Raw genomic sequence first — 21,777 nt, 5'->3', positions numbered from 1 at the left:
GGTAATGATTTTAAAGCACGTGTTTCCCTTGGAGCACGGCTTTCTGTCCACTCAGCTGAACTTGGATGCTGTTTGCTTTCATTGCCGCTCAACCGGGTCTCTTTTCTAAGTGCTGTTTTGATTTCTTCATTTACCCATGGTTTATTTACCAGGATTTTTTCTTTTTTAATTTATAAGTGCTTGGGCCTTTTCTATAACTATATTGTTAATGTTTCTAAAATTTTATTTTTTCTTCTAAGGTCATCTAACCATTCATTGTATTGATACTTTCACACTTTCAATATAATTTTGATAGAAGCTTCAAATCCCTTGGATACTGATTCCAAAATTTTGTTTACTTTTGGATCTTTCCCATTAGCCATTTTTCTCTAAACTATGGATCATAATTGTCTATCTTAAAATGTCTACTTGTGTTTACCTGTATATTGTACTTGATAGATAATACTATTTAGTGAGTTGTAATGTTATCTTCCTTTAAAAATAGTAAGTTTAATTCTGGAAGGCAGTGAGATTACCCATAAATAATTTTATTTTGTAAGGTTTACTTTAATTTGCCATTGGAGCAGGTGATTCTAGTGTTCGCTTAAGCATGTCTCCCTTCAAGTGCTGCTCAGTTACTCCTAATGCAATCTCTCTGGATTGAACTGCGTCACTGAGATATGCTCAATTCATTCTCATTCAGACTGGAATTAAATTCCAATTTCTTTTACAACTATATAAACTTTCTGTGAGTCATCTGGTATCCCTCAAAGAGGTGATCTCTGCTAGGTTTTGTAGAGTTTTGCCATGCCAGCGCACAGCCCATGTACAAGGTCTGTATTTAACCACGGCATAGGCTGCTTCCTTATAGCTCCCACACAGCGTCTATATTGAACCACGGCATAGACTCTTTATGTCTCACTCACAGCTGCTCATAGTGCACTTCTGAGACTGAAAGCCTGTACTTCATGGTTTGATACAGTTACTTCACATATATATTTCATGGCAATTCTGAACATGAACATAATGATGTTCATTGTTTATTTTTCTATAAAAGTTGCAAGTGTCATAAAATTGTGTGATGCTTACTTTTCTCTCTGAATTTGCTCTCACTGCCCTGATGGCATTGGGGGGTGGGGTTGATGTGAGAGAAAGCCTGTTAGATATTATTCTGTCATGTACCATGTATTTACCCAATGTTTTTTGCTTTAGAAAAATTAGTGCTGCTAAATTCTGTCCAATTTTGACTCAGCGATTCCATGTAAGAGAATAGAATCTGCCCTCAAAAGTTTGTTATGCTGTGATCTTTGTACAGTGTCTAAATGTGTGGCTGCTAACCAAATGGTAAGGATTTGGAAGAAAGATGTGAAAGTCTGCTTCCATAAAGATTAATAGCTTTGAAAATCATATGGGGGCAAGTATCTACTCTGCTGTACAGGCTCTCTGTTTTTCAGAAGGTACTCAATAGTTACAGGCTTGAGTTTTGGTTTCACTTAATCTTTGTGGGTGCGGAGAACCAAGTCTTATCATGAAATTACTGGGATGGTTCACACTGCCCACTCTTTGGTTAGCAGCCATTGCACTGTCCAGGCTCATGAAATTCATCTTAGTTCTTTGTTCAGTTTTACCACCTATCTTTGCCACGAACTACTCTAATTGACATACAGGACCGTTACATACTTTACCTCAATTTATCTTGACCCCATGGAATAAGCATCGTGTTAGTCTGGGTGGACGAGAGAAACAAAAATATGCGTATAAGAAAGAGATTTATATACAAGAGCAATTGAATATTGAGAAAACATCCCGGCCCAGTCCAGATCAAGTCCATACATTCAATATTAGCCTATTTGTCCGATATTAATCTATAAAAGTCCTGTTAAGACTCACGAAACACATGCAATGACGTCGAATGTAGAAGATCACAGGCCAGTGGGTAGAAAGTCCTTGGATCGAGAGTCATTGGAAACATCTCAGTGCTAGCAGGGATTTCTGCATCAGTGTGGGTCCATGTGTCTTGTCAGCTCCTATGTCTCCCGGGGTGTGAGCAGAAAGTCTCCGACCTCCAAAGAGGAAATATCGGAATTCCCAGAATCCTTAGGGGAAGGCTATGCCCACACAGAAGTCTCATTGGCCATGACCTGATTGACAGGCTAGACTCCACCCCTATATGCTTAATCCTTAAATTGACCATTATATAACTACCAGAAGTATAAACTGGATGCAATAATAAAGCAGTTATGTGATTTTCATTATTCCACACAACTTGCAGACTTTAGAAGCGGGTATCCTGACTAGACACTGTGGGTTTCTCGCTCACTATGTTATGCTTGTTGTGAGCTGGAGCTCTGACTCTCAGGCAGCCATTGTATGACACAACGGGGTACAGATCGACCCTGCACTACCCTTACAACTGTTATGTTGCAGCTCACTTGGGCAGCCACTCAATATAGCCTCCTTTTAAGAAAAAGAAAATTTCTAAAGAAAAAAGTATTCATGTTTATTCTCCTTAATAACTAAGGATAAATAAAATAGTAATTGATTCATGTTTTAAATTTTTCATTTGAAAAGTACATCCCAATGAATTTCATTATTTTTTTTTTTTGTAGATCTTACAAGTGTCATAAAATGGCTTGATTCTTGCTTTTCTCTCCATGAATTGTCTCTCACTGGAAACCCATTTCTTCAAGAAATAAGCTGGAGGTAAAGGAGTAGCATTGTACCCTGTGTGCTTCCTTTAATTATAGTTGTAAAAAACACAGCTGGATTTAAATTGCTATACATATACTATAGGTATACTAGGTAATGCGCACATTAGAAATTTGGTGGTATTTTTAAACTAAAAACAGCAACAACAACAAAATTTCCTGTTATCAAGTCAATTCTGACTCATGGTGGTCCTGTAGGATAGGCCTGAGGGTTTCTGAGACAGTTAACTCTACAGTGATAGAAAGCCTCATCTTACTAACGTTTTTAAAAGTTCTTTTTAAAATAACTCTCTGATATACACATGAAAGAAAATTTGAAGCTATAGTAGTGATTTAAATCATTGGCTATATGACAAGTTTAAACTAAAACCAAACTCCCTGACAGCTAGTTGATTCAACCACATAGAACAGAATCTAACAGCCCCTATGGATTTCTGAGGTTGCATAATTTTACAGTTTTGTTAGGATGTGGTTGAGATATCGTATAATTCAACAGTTCAGTCACATCAAGAAACAGTAGACAGTCGTCACCACAATGAAATTTAGAACAACACTTTCTTGGTTCTTGGGCGGATCTTTATTTGCTCCCAGTTCCCTTCCTCTGCCCTGCTCCCAAAGAACCATTAATCCAGCCACTGTCTTTACAGTTTTACTTATATTGGATTTCATACACAGAAAAAAATTTACAAAACACTGACAACAATCATAAAGTAAACAGAAAAACATCAATAGAAAAGAAAGCAAAATTTATTAAAAACTAGAACAAGTTTTAAATGGATCAAAGTGGAGATCAAATGAAAAAGTGTTCAATTTTAACCTAACTTCATCTGCAGTGCTCTACTTTCCAATATGTTCTGCGTGATAGCAAGGTTACTTACATTTCTGGTCTTTGACCAGAGAGGATCCAATACACATGTATTTCCCTTTTACATTTTTTAAACATTTGAAACATCTTTAAAAAGTGTCCAAGAGAGATTTAATGATAAGATACATTTTAGCCTAATTTGTCGGCCATGATCAAGTTTGTAACACTCTCTTCTAATAAGGCTATTACCTCCCCTCAAGTATTTTCAGAGGGGATTCGCCAGAGGCTTAATCCTGGACCCTGCAAATGGATTTGGGCCAACTGGATATGGGGCCTCCCTAATAGCCTCCTGCCAACCAGGTGCTAAGAATTTAAGCTCTGGTACTATTGCCTCATTCGGATTTGGATTTTATTGCTTACAAGCCTTGGATCACACAGGCTAGTGTGCTTTTTCCATGTGGATTTAGCTAATACCCCACAGTGGGACTGTATATCTTTACAGGAGTTAGAAAACCTCGCCTTTCTCCTGCAGGACTGCCAATGCATTCCTCACAATGCCTCCAGGGCTTCCATGACAAGTTCAAAACCCACACTCACGGTCATGGAGTGAATTCTGACTCAGGGTTCCTATAGGTCAGGGTAGAATTGCCACCTTGTGCGTTTCCAAGACTGTAACTTTTTATGGTAGTAGAAAGCCTCATCTTTTTCCCAGAGTGGCTGGTGATTGGGAACTACTGACCTTGCAATTGGCAGCTCAGTACATAACTCTACCCCTCCAATACAAGTTTGGAGGCCTAGGCCTACGATACAAGTTTAGGGTGATAGTAATTGGGCATGGCATCTACAAAAAAATGCTTGAGATTAACTTTTGTGAATCTTCCAAAATAGAATTCAATTTCTGGCGTATTTTTGTTTGTTTATTAAAAGAGAGAGTTAATGTCTGTCTGTTTAAAGAATGTATCATAAGAATGTACAAACCAATGTCTCTCTTTGCAATACTGTAGTACCTATATATAAACCAAGAAAATATTTTGTAATTTTTAAAGATTTTCTTTTTATCCTAAATTCTCATAGGATGCAAGCATTAGTTCTTCCAAATTGCCCACCATTTTTTAATAATCAGCCATTTTGAATTTCAATTACATATAATATTATAAGTTTTGTTAAAATATGCAGACAAGATATCCATGATAATCAAAAAATGTCTGTTACCCCAATGTTTTCCCTTAGACCCTTTGCATTCCCCTATGCCCCCAAACTTTAAAGATGCTTTTTCTACTCTATTTTATTTCATAATTTCTAATAAGTAACTGAGAATTCTTATGTTTGCGCTTTTATTTCTGGATACATTTAAGATTTTATTTTAAGTATTAGTTTTCTGAAATTTGAATATGATATGCTTTAGTTTTCATTAGGTTTCTCCTGCTCAGGATTTATCAAATTTCTTGAATGGATTTCGGTTTTTTTTAATTTTTGAAAAACACTTGGCCGACGATTTTTCAAATATTTTTTTCTGCTTTTCTCTAGCATTTTTTTCCGTACAGAACTCCAGTTATACCAATATCACACCAAAAGATACTATCCCCATGGTTGCTGCTGTTCTATTCTTTATTATTTTATATGGATGGATATATAATTTGTCCTTCACTTTGGAAAGTTTCTGTATCTCCATCTTCAAGTTCTCTGCTGTTTACTCCATACTTATCTTTTCTGCAGTTAATCCAATACAGTATTTTTCTTCAATTTCAAATATTGTGTTTCCATCTCTAGGAGTTTATTTTTAAAGATAGAGAATATTTGTAATAATTGTTTTAGCATTCTTTTCTAGCATGTCTATAATTTACATGTCGACACTTTTTGATACACTTACTAATTGTAACATACTATGGATAACACTGTGAATAATGGGAATTCCAGAACACTTAATTGTGCTCAGGTGGAGCCTGCATAACAGATAAAGATGCAGAATGAGAGCAAGTAGATAAAGCGTGATTTTAAATCAGAAAAATACGTTAAGGTTGTGCTCTTTCATGATAATGAGGCTATATGCGGAACAAATGCTCTGAGAAATGGGACTAAAGGAAAAAGAAATCAAAGTTAAGATTGGGAGAAGGCTTATTAGCAACCCGCAATATGCAGACGACACAATCTTCTTTGTCCATATTGAAGGAGACTTGAAGTACCTACTGATAAAGATTTAAGACTAAATTAAAAATCAATATGGGCTACAACTCAGGGTTAAAAAAAACCCTAATCCTCACATCTGATAAATGGATAAAATCTTGAGTTGTCAAGGGTTTTGTTGTACTTGGCTCTACCATCAGCTTGCACAGAAGCAGGCTTCAGGAAATCAAATGACATACTTCATTGGACAATTCAGCTGAAAAAGACCTCTTTAAAGTGTTAAAGAAGTAAGATGCTGCTTAGGGATTATGGCACACTTGACCCAAGCCAGAGTATTTTCAATCGCCTCTTATATGTGACAGAGATATAGTAAATGAGAAAAATTAGGAAAGAATTTATGTCTGAATTATGGTAGTGGTGAAGAATATTGAAATTGCCATAGACTGCCAGAAGAAAGAACAAATCTATCTCGGGGGAATTAAAGCCATAATGCTCTTTAAGAGAAAGCCTGGCCAGACTTTGTCTCACACACTTTGGACATACTGACAGAATAGAGCAGTCTCTGGAAAAAGGCGCGATGCTGGGAAAAGGAGGAAGAGCAGCCTGCTGAGTTGGATTGACATATGGCTGCAACAGTGGACTCAGGAATAACAATTATGAAGATGGTACAGGAGCGGGGCGTGTTCTGTTTGCATGAGTCAGAACCTACTTGGTGGCATCTAACAACAACAATTTTTTAAATCGTTTTATTGGGGACTCAAAGAACTCTTATCACAATTCATACATGCATCTACTGTGTCAAGCACATTAGTACATATGTTGCCATCGTTTTCAAAGTATTTCCTTTCTACTTGAACCCTTGCTATCAGCTCCTCATTTCTTCCCCTCCCATCTCCTCCCTCCTTCCCTCCCTCATGAACCCTTGATAATTTATAAATGTCATGTCTTGCACTCTCTGATGTCTCCCATGTCTGTTGTCCATTCCCCTGGGAGGGAGTTATTTATAGGTTGGTCATTGTGATCCATTCCCCCTTTCTCCTCCAACCTTCCCCTTCCCCTCCTGGTATGGCTACTCTCAATATTGGTCCTGAGGAGTTTTTCCGTCCTGTATTCCATGTATTTCCAGCTCTTCTCTGTACCCATGTACATGCTCTGGTCTAGACAGATTTTTAAGGTAGAATTTGGGTCATGAAGTGGGGGTGAGGAAGCATTGAATAACCAGAAGAAAGCTGAATATTTCATTGATGCTATGCTGCATCCTGACTGGCCAGTTTACTCCCCACGACCCTTTTGTAAGAGGATGTCCAATTGCTTACAGATTGGTTTTGGACCTCCACTCCACACTCCCCCCCCCCCCTCATACACATTATGATTTTTTTGTTCTGGGTCTTTGATACCTGATACCTGGATCCCATTGACACCTCATGATCACACAGACTGGTGTGCTTCATCCATGTGGACTTTGTTGCTTCGAAGCTAGATGACTGCGTCTTTATCTTCAAACCTTTAAGACCCTAGACCTATACATTTTGATAGCCAGGAACCATCAGCTTTCTTCACCACATTTGCTTTTGCACCCGCTTTGTCTTCAGCAATCGTGTCAGGAAAGTGAGCATCTCAGAGTGCTGGATTATTAGAACAAAGTGCTCTTTATGTTGGAGTACTTGAGTAGAGGCCCAATGTCCATCTGCTTACTTAATAATAGACCTATTAATATATGTACATAGATCTATTTCCCCATTGTCATATATAAATATATTTACATATTATATGCCTGTATTTATGTCTCTATAAATGCCCTTTGCCTCCTAGTTATTCCCTCGATTTCCTTTTACTTTCCTCCTGTCCCACTATCATGTTCAGCCTTCATTTGGGTTTCAGTAATTCCTCTCGGTTACATTGCCCTTGATCAAGCCCTACCGGTCCTCATACGTCCTCCTTGCCATAGATTTTTGGTCATTGTTGTTCCCTTGTCCCTGGCCATGTAACATGTCTATTGATTATTCTTTTCTTTTGGCTATTGGTCATATTTCCCAGTTTATTTGTATGCCTGAAAATTTTTTAATATCTCCTGGATATTTTGAATTATACATTATTGCTTGCTTCATTTTATTGTATTCCATTTCTTCTGGTTTAAAGCAGGTAGGTTGCTTGGAATTCACTGGATCCTTCCAAGGTTTTTAAGAAACATCTTTAAAACAAAATAAGTGTCCTTTGGATTTATTTAAATTTAGCCCCATTAAGATGGTAGTGTCTGTGTGAGTGTGCTCCCTGATGCGTTTGAGTATTACGTGCCCTGGTGATAAGAATTATCCTGGGCGGGCTCCAGGAATTTGTCTACCTTTGGATTTTTCCTGATGTTTTCCTCTGACCACATATACTTTTGTCTCACACATCATCAAGTGATTACTCATCTACTCAGGCCCAAGGAAATTATATAGCAGAATACTGAGAATTTGCATAGATCCACTTTAACTCTCTGGCATATTTGACGAAATGGGCTATCCTCTTTTCGTTTTTTATGCCCAGCAATGCATATCTGTGAGAATGTAACGTGATTTATGTCTGTTGGACATTTGTATCATGTAAGGTCAGATGTACATCAAATATAATCAGGAAAGAATGGGTGCGACTGATATTTTCATTTAGAATGGAGTTTAGAAATAAACTTAGTGTAGGGAAAAGTAAATAATAAAATTCAGGTCGTAAAATAGACTTCTATTTCAGGATTCTCAGAGTTCAAAGCAAAGCAAGCCTTGGCAATCTGATTATACCAAAAAAAATTACATTGAATTTATTTAATTTTATCTTAATGTTTTAAAATGCTATTCTGTGCTAATTTATCATGGCTATTATTGCTGATTCACATTAATTATCAATATATGGAATTCTAAACCTTGACTTTTTGTAGTTTCCTGAAAAAAAAACCAATATGAGAAATCACTTTAGGAAGCCAATCTACTCTTGGTTTATATCAAGTTATATATTATATATATAAAACCTCCCTGTTGTAGATTCAACTTTGACTCATAATGATCCTACAGGACTCAGAGTATGACTGCTTTTGTGGGTTTCTGAGACTAACTCTTTACAAGAATAAAAAGACTTACAAAATGCCAACTATTTGTTAGAAATTTTTGGAGTGTTACAAGGTCATCTAAATGTATTTTGAACCTCCTACCAGCTGGGATGCACACTCTTGCAGTTGAATGAAAGCAGTCAAGGTTCCGATCCAGCTGCCTTAGCTCAAGTACGGGCTGTCTCTCTCTCACACTGAGATTTATAGCATCAATTCCAAATTGTTGGGTCCTTATTTGTAAGAGCCAGATCTTAGCATGAAATTTTCTAAATACAAAGTGTGATTGAGTTTCTAAGTATAGCTTGCCAAATGATATTACTTATAATGAAAATATTTGAAAGTTGTTTTCAGACAAATATCTTGATTTTCCAAGTAACAACATGGACCAAATTTATGATGAAAAAATAGGTATTTTAGTTAATTATTCAGATTAAAATATTGAGACACCATATTTTGTTTATTAGGTGTCTGACATGTAGGACAAGAATTAAGTTCATGTCCTAGTGTGATCCCAGCTTCCATCTAAACATCTGCCATATTGTGCCAGTTCTAACAATTTTCTATAAATTGAAGGCCCTGAATAACCTTTGAATTTATTTAATTTTTATTCTTTGGTTGTTCAGAGCATAAACACTTGCCCTATTGAATGAAATACACTTGGTACAATAGATTGATGTTGAGTGCTGACAAATATGCAAAGGTGAATGTGTACATTTACTACACTTAGGTAGTTAACATAGAAATTTTAAATTAATTATACTTCATAATGGGAGAAATTAAGTAATACTATATACCAGGGTGCTTCAAACATTTATGGGCATATCCCAGTATTTTAAAATTTCATTTTCCTCCACATTCTTTGAACCCTCCCCCCCCATTATGTAGAGTTATTTGGCTATCATCATTTTAATATCTATATGAACTTTTGTGAACTAGAATAATCTCAACTTGAAATTCTTCTTATCAAATTCCACTTAGATCAATTGACCTAATGCAGGTTTCATAATTTTAATGAGATTCTTTTTTTTGTCTAAAGGGTTTATATTTAGACATTTCTAAAATGTACATTTGTTAAACACGCATGAACTAAAACTTTAAGCGGTGAGTCCCAGCGAACTTTCCATAACCCCACGATACCAAGACGGAGATTAGTTATAGATTTTCCCATTTGGCTTCTTACTTTCATGTCCAGCCAATGATAACATGGGCAAAACTGATGGACTAAATAAATTCTTTTTTTAAACTTAATCCACAGACTCAGTTTGAAATCTCCTTTGGGAATATGTTTCATGGCATTGATGATTAATAGCGCTTCTTAAGTGACAGAATATTCACCAGGAAGTTTTTCCTAAATGAAATATTGATTCAGCTCTGTGTAGGAGGAGCCCAGCTGGGAAAGCCAATGCTGATATCTCTTCAGTATTAATGCCCTTCATTTCCAGTATTAATCAACCAGTCACAGCACTTTCCAATATATCCATCTTGCACTCTGTGCCTGCATTTTGAACTTTAATAGCCAATCCATGCACAGCTATCAGATTGCCACACACTCCTTAACCATTCCTACCAGAGGGGAGTATTTAAAATAAAACACTGACTCTTATCTGAGTATTTATTAAATATAAACCTCAAATTCCTAGCCATTTTCAGAATCCTAAATATCTAAGCATACAATGGTTTTTACATCCATGATGGATCAAAAAATAAGAAGAAAAAATTTCTGACCGAAATAAACTTGGAACTTTTTATTGTAACCCGATATTTTTTATTTTAATAAATCATTTTATTGGGGGCTCTTACAGCTCTTATAACAATCCATCACACCAATAGCATCAAGCACATTTGTACATATGTTGACATCATCATTTTCAAAATATTTTCTTTCTGTTTGAGCCATTATATCAGTGCCTCTTTTTTTCCCTCCCTCTACATTTGTTAAATTCTCCAAGATATAACATCCAAATGTATCAAATTAAAAAATTCAAGCCATGTTCACTCATCACTCTCTAGAATTGTTTCCAGTAGCTAATATATTTTTCTTGATAATACTATTTATATCAGTAACAAATGTAAGAAAATAGTATTGGATGATCAAATACCATCATTTCCCCCATTAATCTGAGAAATCAAAGCCTGTAGGTTTGTCTTTACAATTGAATATAGGCTGGTAGGAGCCCTGGTAGCGCAGTGAGTTACGAAATGGCAAGGTCAGCAGTTCAAACTGACGAGCTTCTGCGTGGAAGATAGATGAGGCTTTCCACTGCAGTCAAAGCTTAGTTTGGGAAACCCAGGCGCAGTCCTAGCCTGCCTATGTGGTCACCATGAGCCAGAAACTAATCAGTGGCAGTGAATTTGGTTTGGGAGAGGGTTGCTAAATGAGCACTGGTGATTAGGTGTTGGGCTGCTAACTGTGAAATCAGTGGTGCCAACTTACTTAGAGAGAGAAAAATCAGGCTATCTTTATAAAGATTTACAGTGTCAGAAATATGATAGAGCCATTCCACTCAGTCCAAAAGGGTTGCTATAATTCGGAATTGACTTTACAACAGTATGTCTGAGTTATTTATTTGATTTAAAATTTTTTCTTCATTCTTTAATCAATTATTTCTGAATAATAGTCATCTCTCTATGTATTTGACATATATTCTCTAATTTCATGTCCAAAGAATGCTGTTTTCTCTTTTATTTCTCCTAAGAAATTCTTATACCATTTATGTATGGCAGTGTTACCCAATGGCAGTGTTAATCAACAGACAAATCAATGGAATATAATTGCTACAAAAAAAATCTCTTGCTGTTAAGTCGATTCCAACACAAAGGGGCTTTCTAGGACAAAGTAAAACTGTCCTGTGTGTCCCATGTTGTAGACTAGAGACTGGGTAGACTAGAGAAACAAATTCATAGAGACACATATGTGTATAAGAGAGAGTTTTATATAAAGGGCAATTGTACCTTAAGAAAGCATATCAACCCAGTCCAGTCCAAACCCATAAGTCCGATATTATCCCATATGTCCAATACCAATCTATAAAATCCTCTTCAGACGCATGCAACACATGCAATGACACCAAATGCTACATGGCTTCTCCTGCTTCAGAGGTCTAGTTGTATCAGGGTAGGCCCATGTGGCTTCTCCAGCTCAGGGCACTAACATAGTTCCAAGTGTCTTGTCAGTTGCAATGTCTCCCAGGGAGTGAGCAGAGAGAGAAGTGTCTCCCGCCTCCAAGGAGGAAAAAAAAGCCCCAGAGTTCCCAGAATTCTCAGGAGAAAGCCATGCCCACACAGAGGCCTCATTGGCTATGACCTGATTGACAGACTAGATTCCACTCCATGCTTAATCCTTTCAGGTCCCAAATTGACACTAGAATGTGTAACTACCACACATGGCCTTGAATATCTTCAAAAGCAGACTGTCATATCTTTCTCTCAAAGAGTGACTGGTGGGTTTGAACCACCTACCTTTTAATGTCAGTGCAGCATTTTAACCACACTGTCCGTCATTAGTTTTCAGTGAGTAAATTTGTTCCTGAAATGTTCTCAACATCTATGTGGGATGTTTTGGCTCATGGACCTCTTTTAATTTTCTTCAATTTTTACTTAAACTTACAGATGAGCAATTTGTATTCTGTTCCACATTCAGCCACTGGCCTCATTTAGGCTATTGAAATTGAGCTTCTCCATTGCCTCTTCCCAACCAAAGTGCTCACTGCCCTTCAGTCAATTCCAATGCAGAGTGACCCTGTCGTACAGAGTAGGACTGCCCCTGTGGGTCTCTGAGACTACATCTTTACAGTAGTAGAAAGCCTCTTTTTTTCGTTTGTGGGTGGTTGGTGCATTTAATTTGCTGACCTTGTGATTAGCAGCTCAGCTCATCACCCACTAAGCCACTTGGGCTCCCCATGTCTTCTCACAAATGTTTTTGTATTTATTTGTGTGTATACTATCTGGGAAGTCCATTATTATATTAGCCATTTATGTTATTGAGATGTATATTTATGATGAAGAAATTCTTGGTCTTGAAAAATTCTATCATGCGATCCTAGCATCATTCCTATACCAAGCCCATATTTTACAACTAGTTACTTCTTTGTTTCCAACTTCTGTATTCCAGTTGCCAATGATTATCAATACATCTTGATTTCATATTTAAAGAATTTCATATTGAAGAAGTTGGTATAACTCTTTCATTTCTTTATTACCAACTGGAGAAGTTGGTGTGTAAATTTGAATAATAGTTGCATTAACCCAATATCTTTGTATCCGTATAGAGAGTATCCTGTTACAGACAGTGTGTCAGTCCGGGCTGACCAGAGAAACAAATCCAGAGACACTCATATTGTATGTAAGAAAGAGCTTTATATTAAAAAGCAATTGTATGTTGAAAAAACATCCCAGCACTGTCCAGATCAAGTCCATAAGTCTGATATCAGGCCATATGTATGATACTAGTCTAAAAATTCCTCTTTGGACTCACATAGCACATGACGCCAAATGCAGGAAGATCACAAGCTGGCGTGTGAAAAGTCTTGTGGTTCCAGTGGTGGTGGACGCATTTCAGGGCTCTGGCTGCTATCAGGATGTGTTGTCAGCAGGAAGACGAAGGCAGAGAGAGAGTGTGGCCCGCTTCCAGAAAGAAAGGGAGGAAGTTTCCAGGAGCCTCATGAGAAGGCGAGGCCCACAAGGACGTGTCATCAGGTTGTGACCTGATTGTCATGCTAGACATTACCCCTTCACTTTTAATATCCTCAAGTTGAAATGACATGTAACCACCACAGACCACTGCTTGTAAACTTGACAACACAACTCTTTAGCCATTTATGAAACAATAGTAAAGCCATATTTGTGACTAACAGGGTAGAACTAGAATACATATAATTAAAAATGTGTTAACCTTGTTTAAACGTAATACTCTCCAAGCAAACAAAACAGAAATATTCTATACAATTGACAATTGCAGTTATGTGAACACCTACACCATAATCCTATAATCCTGTCAACATATTACCTGACCTATGAAAGTTTGTAAGCCAGCCACTTTGTGCTTCCTCCCCCCCCCCCCCACCCATTTTGGATATCCAATATCTATACTGCCCACTTATATCAACCCTGTGCTCTGAGGAGATAAATATGTTCTTTGATGTGAAGAATCTTAGTTCCGGTTGGAACCTTCTCAGTCTGCATCCATAAGCAAAGCCATCCATACAGTCAGCAGCAATGTGCACCAATTTATAGGTTCAAAATCTTGTCTTCATACGGTCAGATTCTGGTCAATGCAATGTGGGCTGCCTCCCTTAGCCTCACCAGAGTACCCATTGACCACCTCGCTTTTTGAGCATGGGTCCCTTCAAAAATTCTCAACAACCCTAGCCCCTTGGGCTAGGTCATGAACTTCAGATCAGTCAATTCAGTCTCATCTTCTCCTCCAGTCCCTGCGAATCAGTTCCACGGGTGTCAGTGGCCAAACTCAAGCTATATGTGTATTGCTGCATTTCTCCCACTTCTACTCAATGAGTGGATCCAGGTGGTCACCTGGCAAGCATCTCAGGCTTCCTGCAACAAGCTTCCTTTTAAGTTCGGTACTACGGAGGAGAGATCCTTCGTGGCTCCAGGTTTTTCCAGCTTCAGGAACAAGCCACTAGCTAAAAATTTATACGGGCCAAGGGCTCCTTTTTTTCTTCAATCTGTTAACAGACCCCCAGGCGGGTCTCTTCAAATTCAAAGGTCCAAAGCACTCAAGTTACTAGGTGGGGCTTACCTATTCAAATCCTTTTTTGCAGGAGTGCCCTAATCCATAGAACAATCCAATTAATGGCTGCAGGCTAGTGGGCTTACAAACTCTCTCTTTTCATGCTTTCCAATAATCATTTCTGTCAATCATTGTATCAATAACAGTAGTCAGAAGAAAACAGTCTAAACATAGTACAGCCAGATCCTAAACTCAATTCTTAGAACAATCAAATTATTTCCTTATCTAAACTTATTCCATAGGACCTTAGGCCTCTGACTGCATTGCCTAAAGCTGGGGCCAGGCCTTCCAACAGCCATTTTCACCTCAGTCATTATTTTATACTTGCTATTTTACTAAATACGTTACGTTGACATTATGTCTTGAATAATTTTTGACTGGACATTTAAGATACAATGAATTTGTACTAATAGTGCAGAAACAATCTAGTGAGGTTGAATCTTTTTGCAGGTAATTAACATGTTTACTAAATTTGATTATTTTAACATTTTTTATTTGATTATTTTTTTTAAAAAAGAAATTACACTGCTATTGAGTCAATTCAAACATGTGTGGCCCTGTAGTGAAGAATACACTGTCATATCAGGTTTCTCAAGCTATAAATCTTTATGGAAGTTTTGAGCAATGTCTTTGTTTCACAGAGTAGTTGATGAGTTCAAACCACTTTTAGGTTAGCAGCCCATCCCTTTAACCATTGTGCCACTAGACCTTTTATTTTGATTATTACCTACTTTGAATTCAGCAGATAATCATCCACTGCTTTGATCAGAGCCTGTTTAATATTTAATCATCTATTTAATATTGTGCCTCTGTGATGATAAAACTATGATGCACAATATTAATTTTATATAACATTGATTTTTTAATGATATCCTAAAGTGAATTCAACCAGATATACAATATATGTTGTTTATTTTAAGTCTTTTGTAAATTTAGTAGGATATTATTTGGCAAATGTTAGTATCTTCAAATTTATTAGAGAACTTCATACTTTAGAGACCTACCATAAATTTTCTTAAGTAGTCCAAATTCTTTATTAGAAAAACATCAAGCTTTTTTTTATCTGATTCTTAACATTGTTTACAAAAAAAGATTATTACTTCGATGAAACAAACCTATTTACTTTTCCCTCCTCTCTTAACTTAAATTTTTTTTTGTGTGTGTGACTCCTAATAAATAGCTAGTATTCTTCCACTTGCTTTCTTTGAGGAAGATACATTTATCCTTCTCTTGTGAAAATTTTTTATCTTCTATAAAAATCTAACTATACCCAGAACTACATTATGATTTGTTGGGCTCTAGGCAATTTTACATTAAAAATATCTTTACAAATATATATCTTCAAATTCATAATTGCATATATATGCATATATACATACATATATATATGTTATAAAAGTTTATAAACAAATACTTTCTAATTCCATTTCCCCCCTAAGTTTTCTAAATCTCTTAGACGTACTCCATTTCATAGCTCTGTTGTTATATTGGGTGAGTTTGTTCTAACGATAGAATCTACATAGAATTAATACTTTTGGGGCTCTGCCTAATGTGTTCCTTAGCTTTTTAATAATCTTACCCTGTCATTTATCCCTTAGTGTCCTGAAACAGTCCGTTTTAACTAAGGATTTTACTCATTCCGGAAGTTTGCTTGTTCTTTTGGCCATCAGCAGCCTTCTGATAAGAGGTTCAGACTCATACGATAAAAGAGGGTTTGCACAAACCAATCATTTTAAATGGCTGGGTTCATACAGAGATCTTGCTGTCTGACTGGATTTCCAAAGTATTATTAGCCTTCAGAATTCATGCAAATTCCCCCTCACATAAAGAAAGTTTGTATTACTTGGTTATTACCAACATTCAGGACAAAATATCATAATATTGTTTCTCCAAATCATAAGAAACAAAACTGCTAACTCTTCTACTTTTTCCTTATCCTGATTATATTTCACTTAAAGACATGGTCAGAAAATTAACTATAGGCTACATTATTTTAAAAATAATTTCCCTAATGTTATCACTTCGTAGTTTCAAAAAATGATATTATTATTTTATATTAAGCATTTTACGTAAAATACTTATTTTATGTAATCTAGATTCTAGCTTGTGATCCTGTGTTGATTTCCTATTTGTGTTCCAAAAGAAAAGATTTAAGTGTATATCAATAACTCTAAAATTTAGTGTATAACCACAACATCCAAAATGTATAGACAACATGGTACTGTAAGATTTTTAAAAATCTTTTTATTGGGGCTCATAAGGCTCTTATCACAGTCTGTACATACATCAATTGAGCAAAGCACCCTTATACATTCGTTGCACTCATCATTCTCATAATTCACCTTCCACTTGGGTTCCTGGAATCAGCTCGGTTTCCCTTTTCTTCCCCCGTCCCTCTCCCTCCCCGTTCCCACCCCTGGTCCCTTGATAGTTTATAAATAATTATTATATCTTATCTTACACTCCCCGGCGTCTCCCCTCCCCCGCCTCCCTATTGCCCATCTCCCATAGAGGAGGTTACACATAGATCTCCCAGGTCGGTTCTCCCTTTCTACACCCCCTTCCCTCCTGGTGTCACCACTCCCACCGCTGGTGTTGAGGGGTTCGTCTGTCCTAGATTACCTGTGCCTCCAGATCCCCACTGCACCGCTGTACATCCTCTGGTATAACCAGGTCCGCAAGGCAAGGTAGAATTGGGGTCATGATGATTGGGAGGGGAGGAAGCGTTCAGGAACTAGAGGAAGGTTTTTAGTTTCATTGTTGCTACACTGAACCCTGAGTGGCCCATCTCCTCCACACTACCCCTCTGGAAGGGGTGTCCAGCTGTCTCCAGATGGGCATTGGGTCCCCATCATGCACTCTCCCTCTTTCACGGTGATGTGATTCTCACCACCACCCCACCTTTGTTGTTGGAGTCCTGGTCTCCTCTGCCCTTCACAATCGCCTATGTTGGTGTGCTGCTTCCGTGTGGGCTTGGTTGCTTCTGGGCTAGATGGCCGCTTGTTTGCTTTCATGCCTTTAAGTCCCCGGATGCTATATCTCTCAGTAGCCGGGTACCATCAGCCTTCTTCACCACACTTGCTTATGCACACTTTCATCTTCAGCAATTATGTGAGGAAGGTGATCACACAATGATTGTTTTTGTTCCTTGGTGTCTGCTACATGGTCCATTCAACACCTTGTATTTGCTTAGGTCGTGTGCTTCTTCTCTGTGGGCTTTGTTGCTTATGAGCTAGATGGCCGCTTATTTGCCTTCAAGCCTTTAAGACCCCAGACGCTAAGATTTTTAAACAGATTTCAGAGTAATTTCCACAAAACCAATGTTTCTGAACCCCAGACTTTGATGCTAATCTGTTCTAGAAGGAGCATCGAGATGTAAGGCAGCCCGGTTCCGAATCAAGTTTTCCCATGAGAAATAACTGAAAATGGATTAATCTGTTCTCACCCACCAAGTTTTTACCCTAACCTTGCCTTTTTATATAAAACATTACATAGAAATTTCAAAGTAAATAAGTTCAGAGTTAAATAATATAATTTTTAAAAGGAACCCATCATTAAAAAAAGTTTTTCACAACTACAATACAGCCCATCCCTTGAGACCGATGATGCTCTGGATCTGCGGACACGGATGTGGAGAGGAGGCATGGAGAGAGAGTCACTGTTTGCAAGGGGAATCCCCTTCCATCGAATCAACTGGTCGCTGCTTTTCCGATTTTCCCTTCTTTGCCTTTTTTCACCAGGACCTGGCTGGCTTTCTCTTAAAAAAAAAAATCTGTCTATTGTGGTCTGCTGTTGTTTTTTCCTTAACTAATTTCTAACAGGGTTTACTAAATTATCATCAACAATATCGATAGCACGGTTAATCAGTTCCTTATCATGATGATACTTTTCACATAACTATTTCTTTGGACCCATGATTTTTAATCTAAAAACAGTACAAAAAAATCTAAAACACATGCAATACAACCACAAAAGGTTTAAAAATTGTGCACTAACAACGCCACTTGCCGAGTGACCGAAACAACTTTTTTTGCTTACTGACGTGACATGTGTCGGGTTGGGTTCCATGTTTTGTTCGAGCTCCAATGTAAAATTTGCCAACATTTCATGTTGAGATCCGATTATGTCAAGTACTTCATGCTCATAAATCATAGTCCTACATTTATTTTAAACATGAGTTATCTTTATCAAGCTCTTAATGATCTCTTTTCCCTATTTTCAATAGACATTCTCTACTTAAAATGTTACCTACTTTAAGAATCCTCAATGGTGAGATGGTTAATTGTGATTCAGACAATCACACTGAAGATCAATATCAGCTAAAATCTGGGTGCTTCCCAGATTTTAAAATCTGGACTCTTTGCCAGTCCCAGATTCAAGAATTCAACTTACTCACTGAAAACTACATCACCGGAAAAGGGTAATATAATACTCTGATATTTGTTGTAATAAAAATGTAATATATATGAGGAAAAGTATTCTGATGAACAAAACTATATTTTTTAAACTTGAAGACTTTTAAAAAACAAAAGAAAACAAAATTCTGGGCCTCCTCTTTTATTCTTAAAATGTATTTGTATAAATTTTGAATATAACTTACAATATACTTTAAATATTAAAATGTTAGACTCAGCATAAAATGAAAGCATAAACAAAAAAGTGCCAAACAGACATTTAAGTAGTCAATTATTTAATTATCGTTCATACATTTGCTCAATAATCATTGCAACCAAGATTTTTTGTTAGCTGTTAGACTCTATCCTCAAAGTTTGCACAGTTTAATGTAAGAAAAAAATCCGGCAAATAGTAGCAAAGCAACAGAACAAGTATTGTAAGGGATTTAATAAATAAATATGTATGAGAGCACAGTGCAAACGTGCAGTTAACACAAGCATACATTCAGAGGACAGAAGCAGAGAATTTCCACTCCCCATCCTAAATTCGAAAAACGTAACTATGAATGAATTAATAGTTTACTTTAACTACTTTATAAGTGGGACAAGCAGGTCTAAATTAGATTATTTACTTTTTACTTATATGTTCTATTTATATTTTCCTAATACTGATCTTAAATAAGCATTAGCGTTGATATTTAAATGTTTTAATATACTTTATTCATTGTTTAAAGTAAGTCTCACAACTATAAAAATAACATCAACTCTTATAAATAATCAGTATTTGCTTTTAAGCAGTGTTATGATTTTTACCTTTGTGTGTGTGTGGAAATCTAAGCTGACATCTCCTTAAAAATGTACAGTTTTCATATCAAATAACCCTTGATTTCTCCTCATAATGAAATTTGGGTTTTAAAATTTCTTTTTACTACTTGCCCATTACTGTAACTTTATATCTTACTTTTAATTGAAAATGAAGAGTAGAATGTATTTCATATGTTTAGTTCATAAATGGTTGTTCAACAACTACCTATAAAAAAGAACCCATAAACATTAAGAACCAAATATAATGTGTAATTTTTTTGTTATATTTACTTATTTATACATAGTTTCACAAAAAATAGGGAGCATGTGACTGTATATTCAGCATAGAAAGAAAATATAAATTTCAAGTATTCAAATCTTAAAAAGTAAAAAAGCAAAATAAATTATAATTAAAATTTAGCCAAGAATAAGACTCATGTAAGTGCAAAGCTCTTTTTATATTTTTGAGAGGCTAAAATTGTGTGCATGACAGATTGAATGTTACATAAGTCCGTTAGATAGAAACTTTATAATTATTTAAGTGATTCACAGCAAATTATGTCTTAAGGTATTTCAATTCTTTTTCTGGCTGATTCTTTTTTCAGAGAAGACTGGGTGTAAAAACTTTCCAATGATATAAATCCTTTGTTTAGAAGTCCAGTATAAATATTTTGGATGGCAAGAGTCAATGTAGAAAGTACTTCTAGCTTTATTTAATAAATAACTTATCCAAATTTAGGCAGCCATGATTTCTAAAGTTTATGGTAGTAAAAACATGGCTTTTCACATTTATTTAAACCAAAACTACCTAGGATAAATTTTTTTTTAAATTCTAGACATTTTGTCTAGACTGGTAAATCTAAATTACCTAAACAAATATTATCAAATTTTGTTAGATATGAGCTCAATTTTTATGTTCTCAGAATGAACTAAGCTTATAATGAATGTTGGAGAAAATTTAATTTTCGTTTCAGGCCACAAACAGAAATTTTCTATGTTATACATATTTTAATATTTACTGATATAATTCTTTTATTGTCTTTAATTATTTGTTCAGGAATACATTTTCCTTGGATGGTGTAGAAAAGCTCTGTGATTATTTTAAGAAATGGATGACACTTAGTAATGAATATCGATATGCACATGAAAATATGTATGTAAATATCATAGAGCAAAACGAATCAGAAGCCAAGCAAAAGCATTTGGCCCACACAAAAACTGACAACCAACAGCAAAATGTGGTCCTCAACGCTTATGCAAACAGATGTCAACCAGACTCATCAAATATTGCTGAGAAATGGATCAATTCTGGTTCTGATTACACACCAGTAGTAAATTCCTCCATGTGTAACAATATGGAAGAAAAGAATCAAGAAAATAGAAACCATGAAAGTGGAATAACTCCGACAAGCAACATTTCCACCAAAAGAATCCCTTTCACAAAAACTGTGTCGACATCTTCTTTGATGAAGAATTGCCAAAATATTCAATATAGCGAAAAAATGTAAGTTATATGTTATTTTTCTACTCTTCTTGTATGCTTCCTAAGTTTTATGGTGATCTTAGTCAGTGGTGTAATCAATAGAATATATCATATCCTCTTAATTATACTTTTGACAATGTGCACACATTATTGATGACTATAGTTTGAATGTCTAGAAGTTCGGATATATTTTAATATTATTTAATTGAAATGGAGAATATGACCCTGTTTCTTTCTTGTAATGTCTGAATTATTTAAATGAATTTTTAAAAAGAAGTAAAATATCAGATTGTTCTGAAAACCATTTTTCTAAGTTTTTGGATAAGCAGCTAATTTCATTTTTAAAATTTTATTCATTTTTTAAAACTTTTTAAAATGTAACAATATTCTTCCCATTTAATAACAATAATATGTGCTATGATTGTATTTGGCATAACTATGCCATAACTTATTGCAATAACCTCCTTTCCACTTCCAGCTACTGAACACTTGTAGAAAACTAAGGGCTAGCTTTAATTGTTTATTGAACCAGTAGACATTAGTGCTTACCTTACCCTGTCATTTTCCTCAGTCTTTTTACTTCTGTCTTATTGTCATGCTAATAAAAATAAAAATATAATAAATTCATTTTCTCCTACAAGGGTGGTGCAAAATC

General features: G+C 36.0%; 1 protein-coding gene across 1 annotated transcript in view; it reads left to right on the top strand.

Annotated features, from left to right (window-relative positions):
* The window catches only part of LRRIQ1 (leucine rich repeats and IQ motif containing 1), a 229,613-nt gene that overhangs the window by 60,934 nt on the left and 146,902 nt on the right, over nt 1-21,777 (top strand). The window contains 3 exon segments of the mRNA XM_075553220.1: nt 2,589-2,682; nt 18,667-18,861; nt 20,697-21,143. Coding sequence (XP_075409335.1) covers nt 2,589-2,682; nt 18,667-18,861; nt 20,697-21,143 — 736 coding nt within the window.

This window comes from Tenrec ecaudatus, chromosome 6 (assembly GCF_050624435.1).
Source record: "Tenrec ecaudatus isolate mTenEca1 chromosome 6, mTenEca1.hap1, whole genome shotgun sequence".
Classification (NCBI taxonomy): Eukaryota; Metazoa; Chordata; class Mammalia; order Afrosoricida; family Tenrecidae; genus Tenrec; species Tenrec ecaudatus.
Note: the sequence above shows the minus strand (reverse complement) of the source record. Positions and strands in the feature narration are given on the sequence as shown.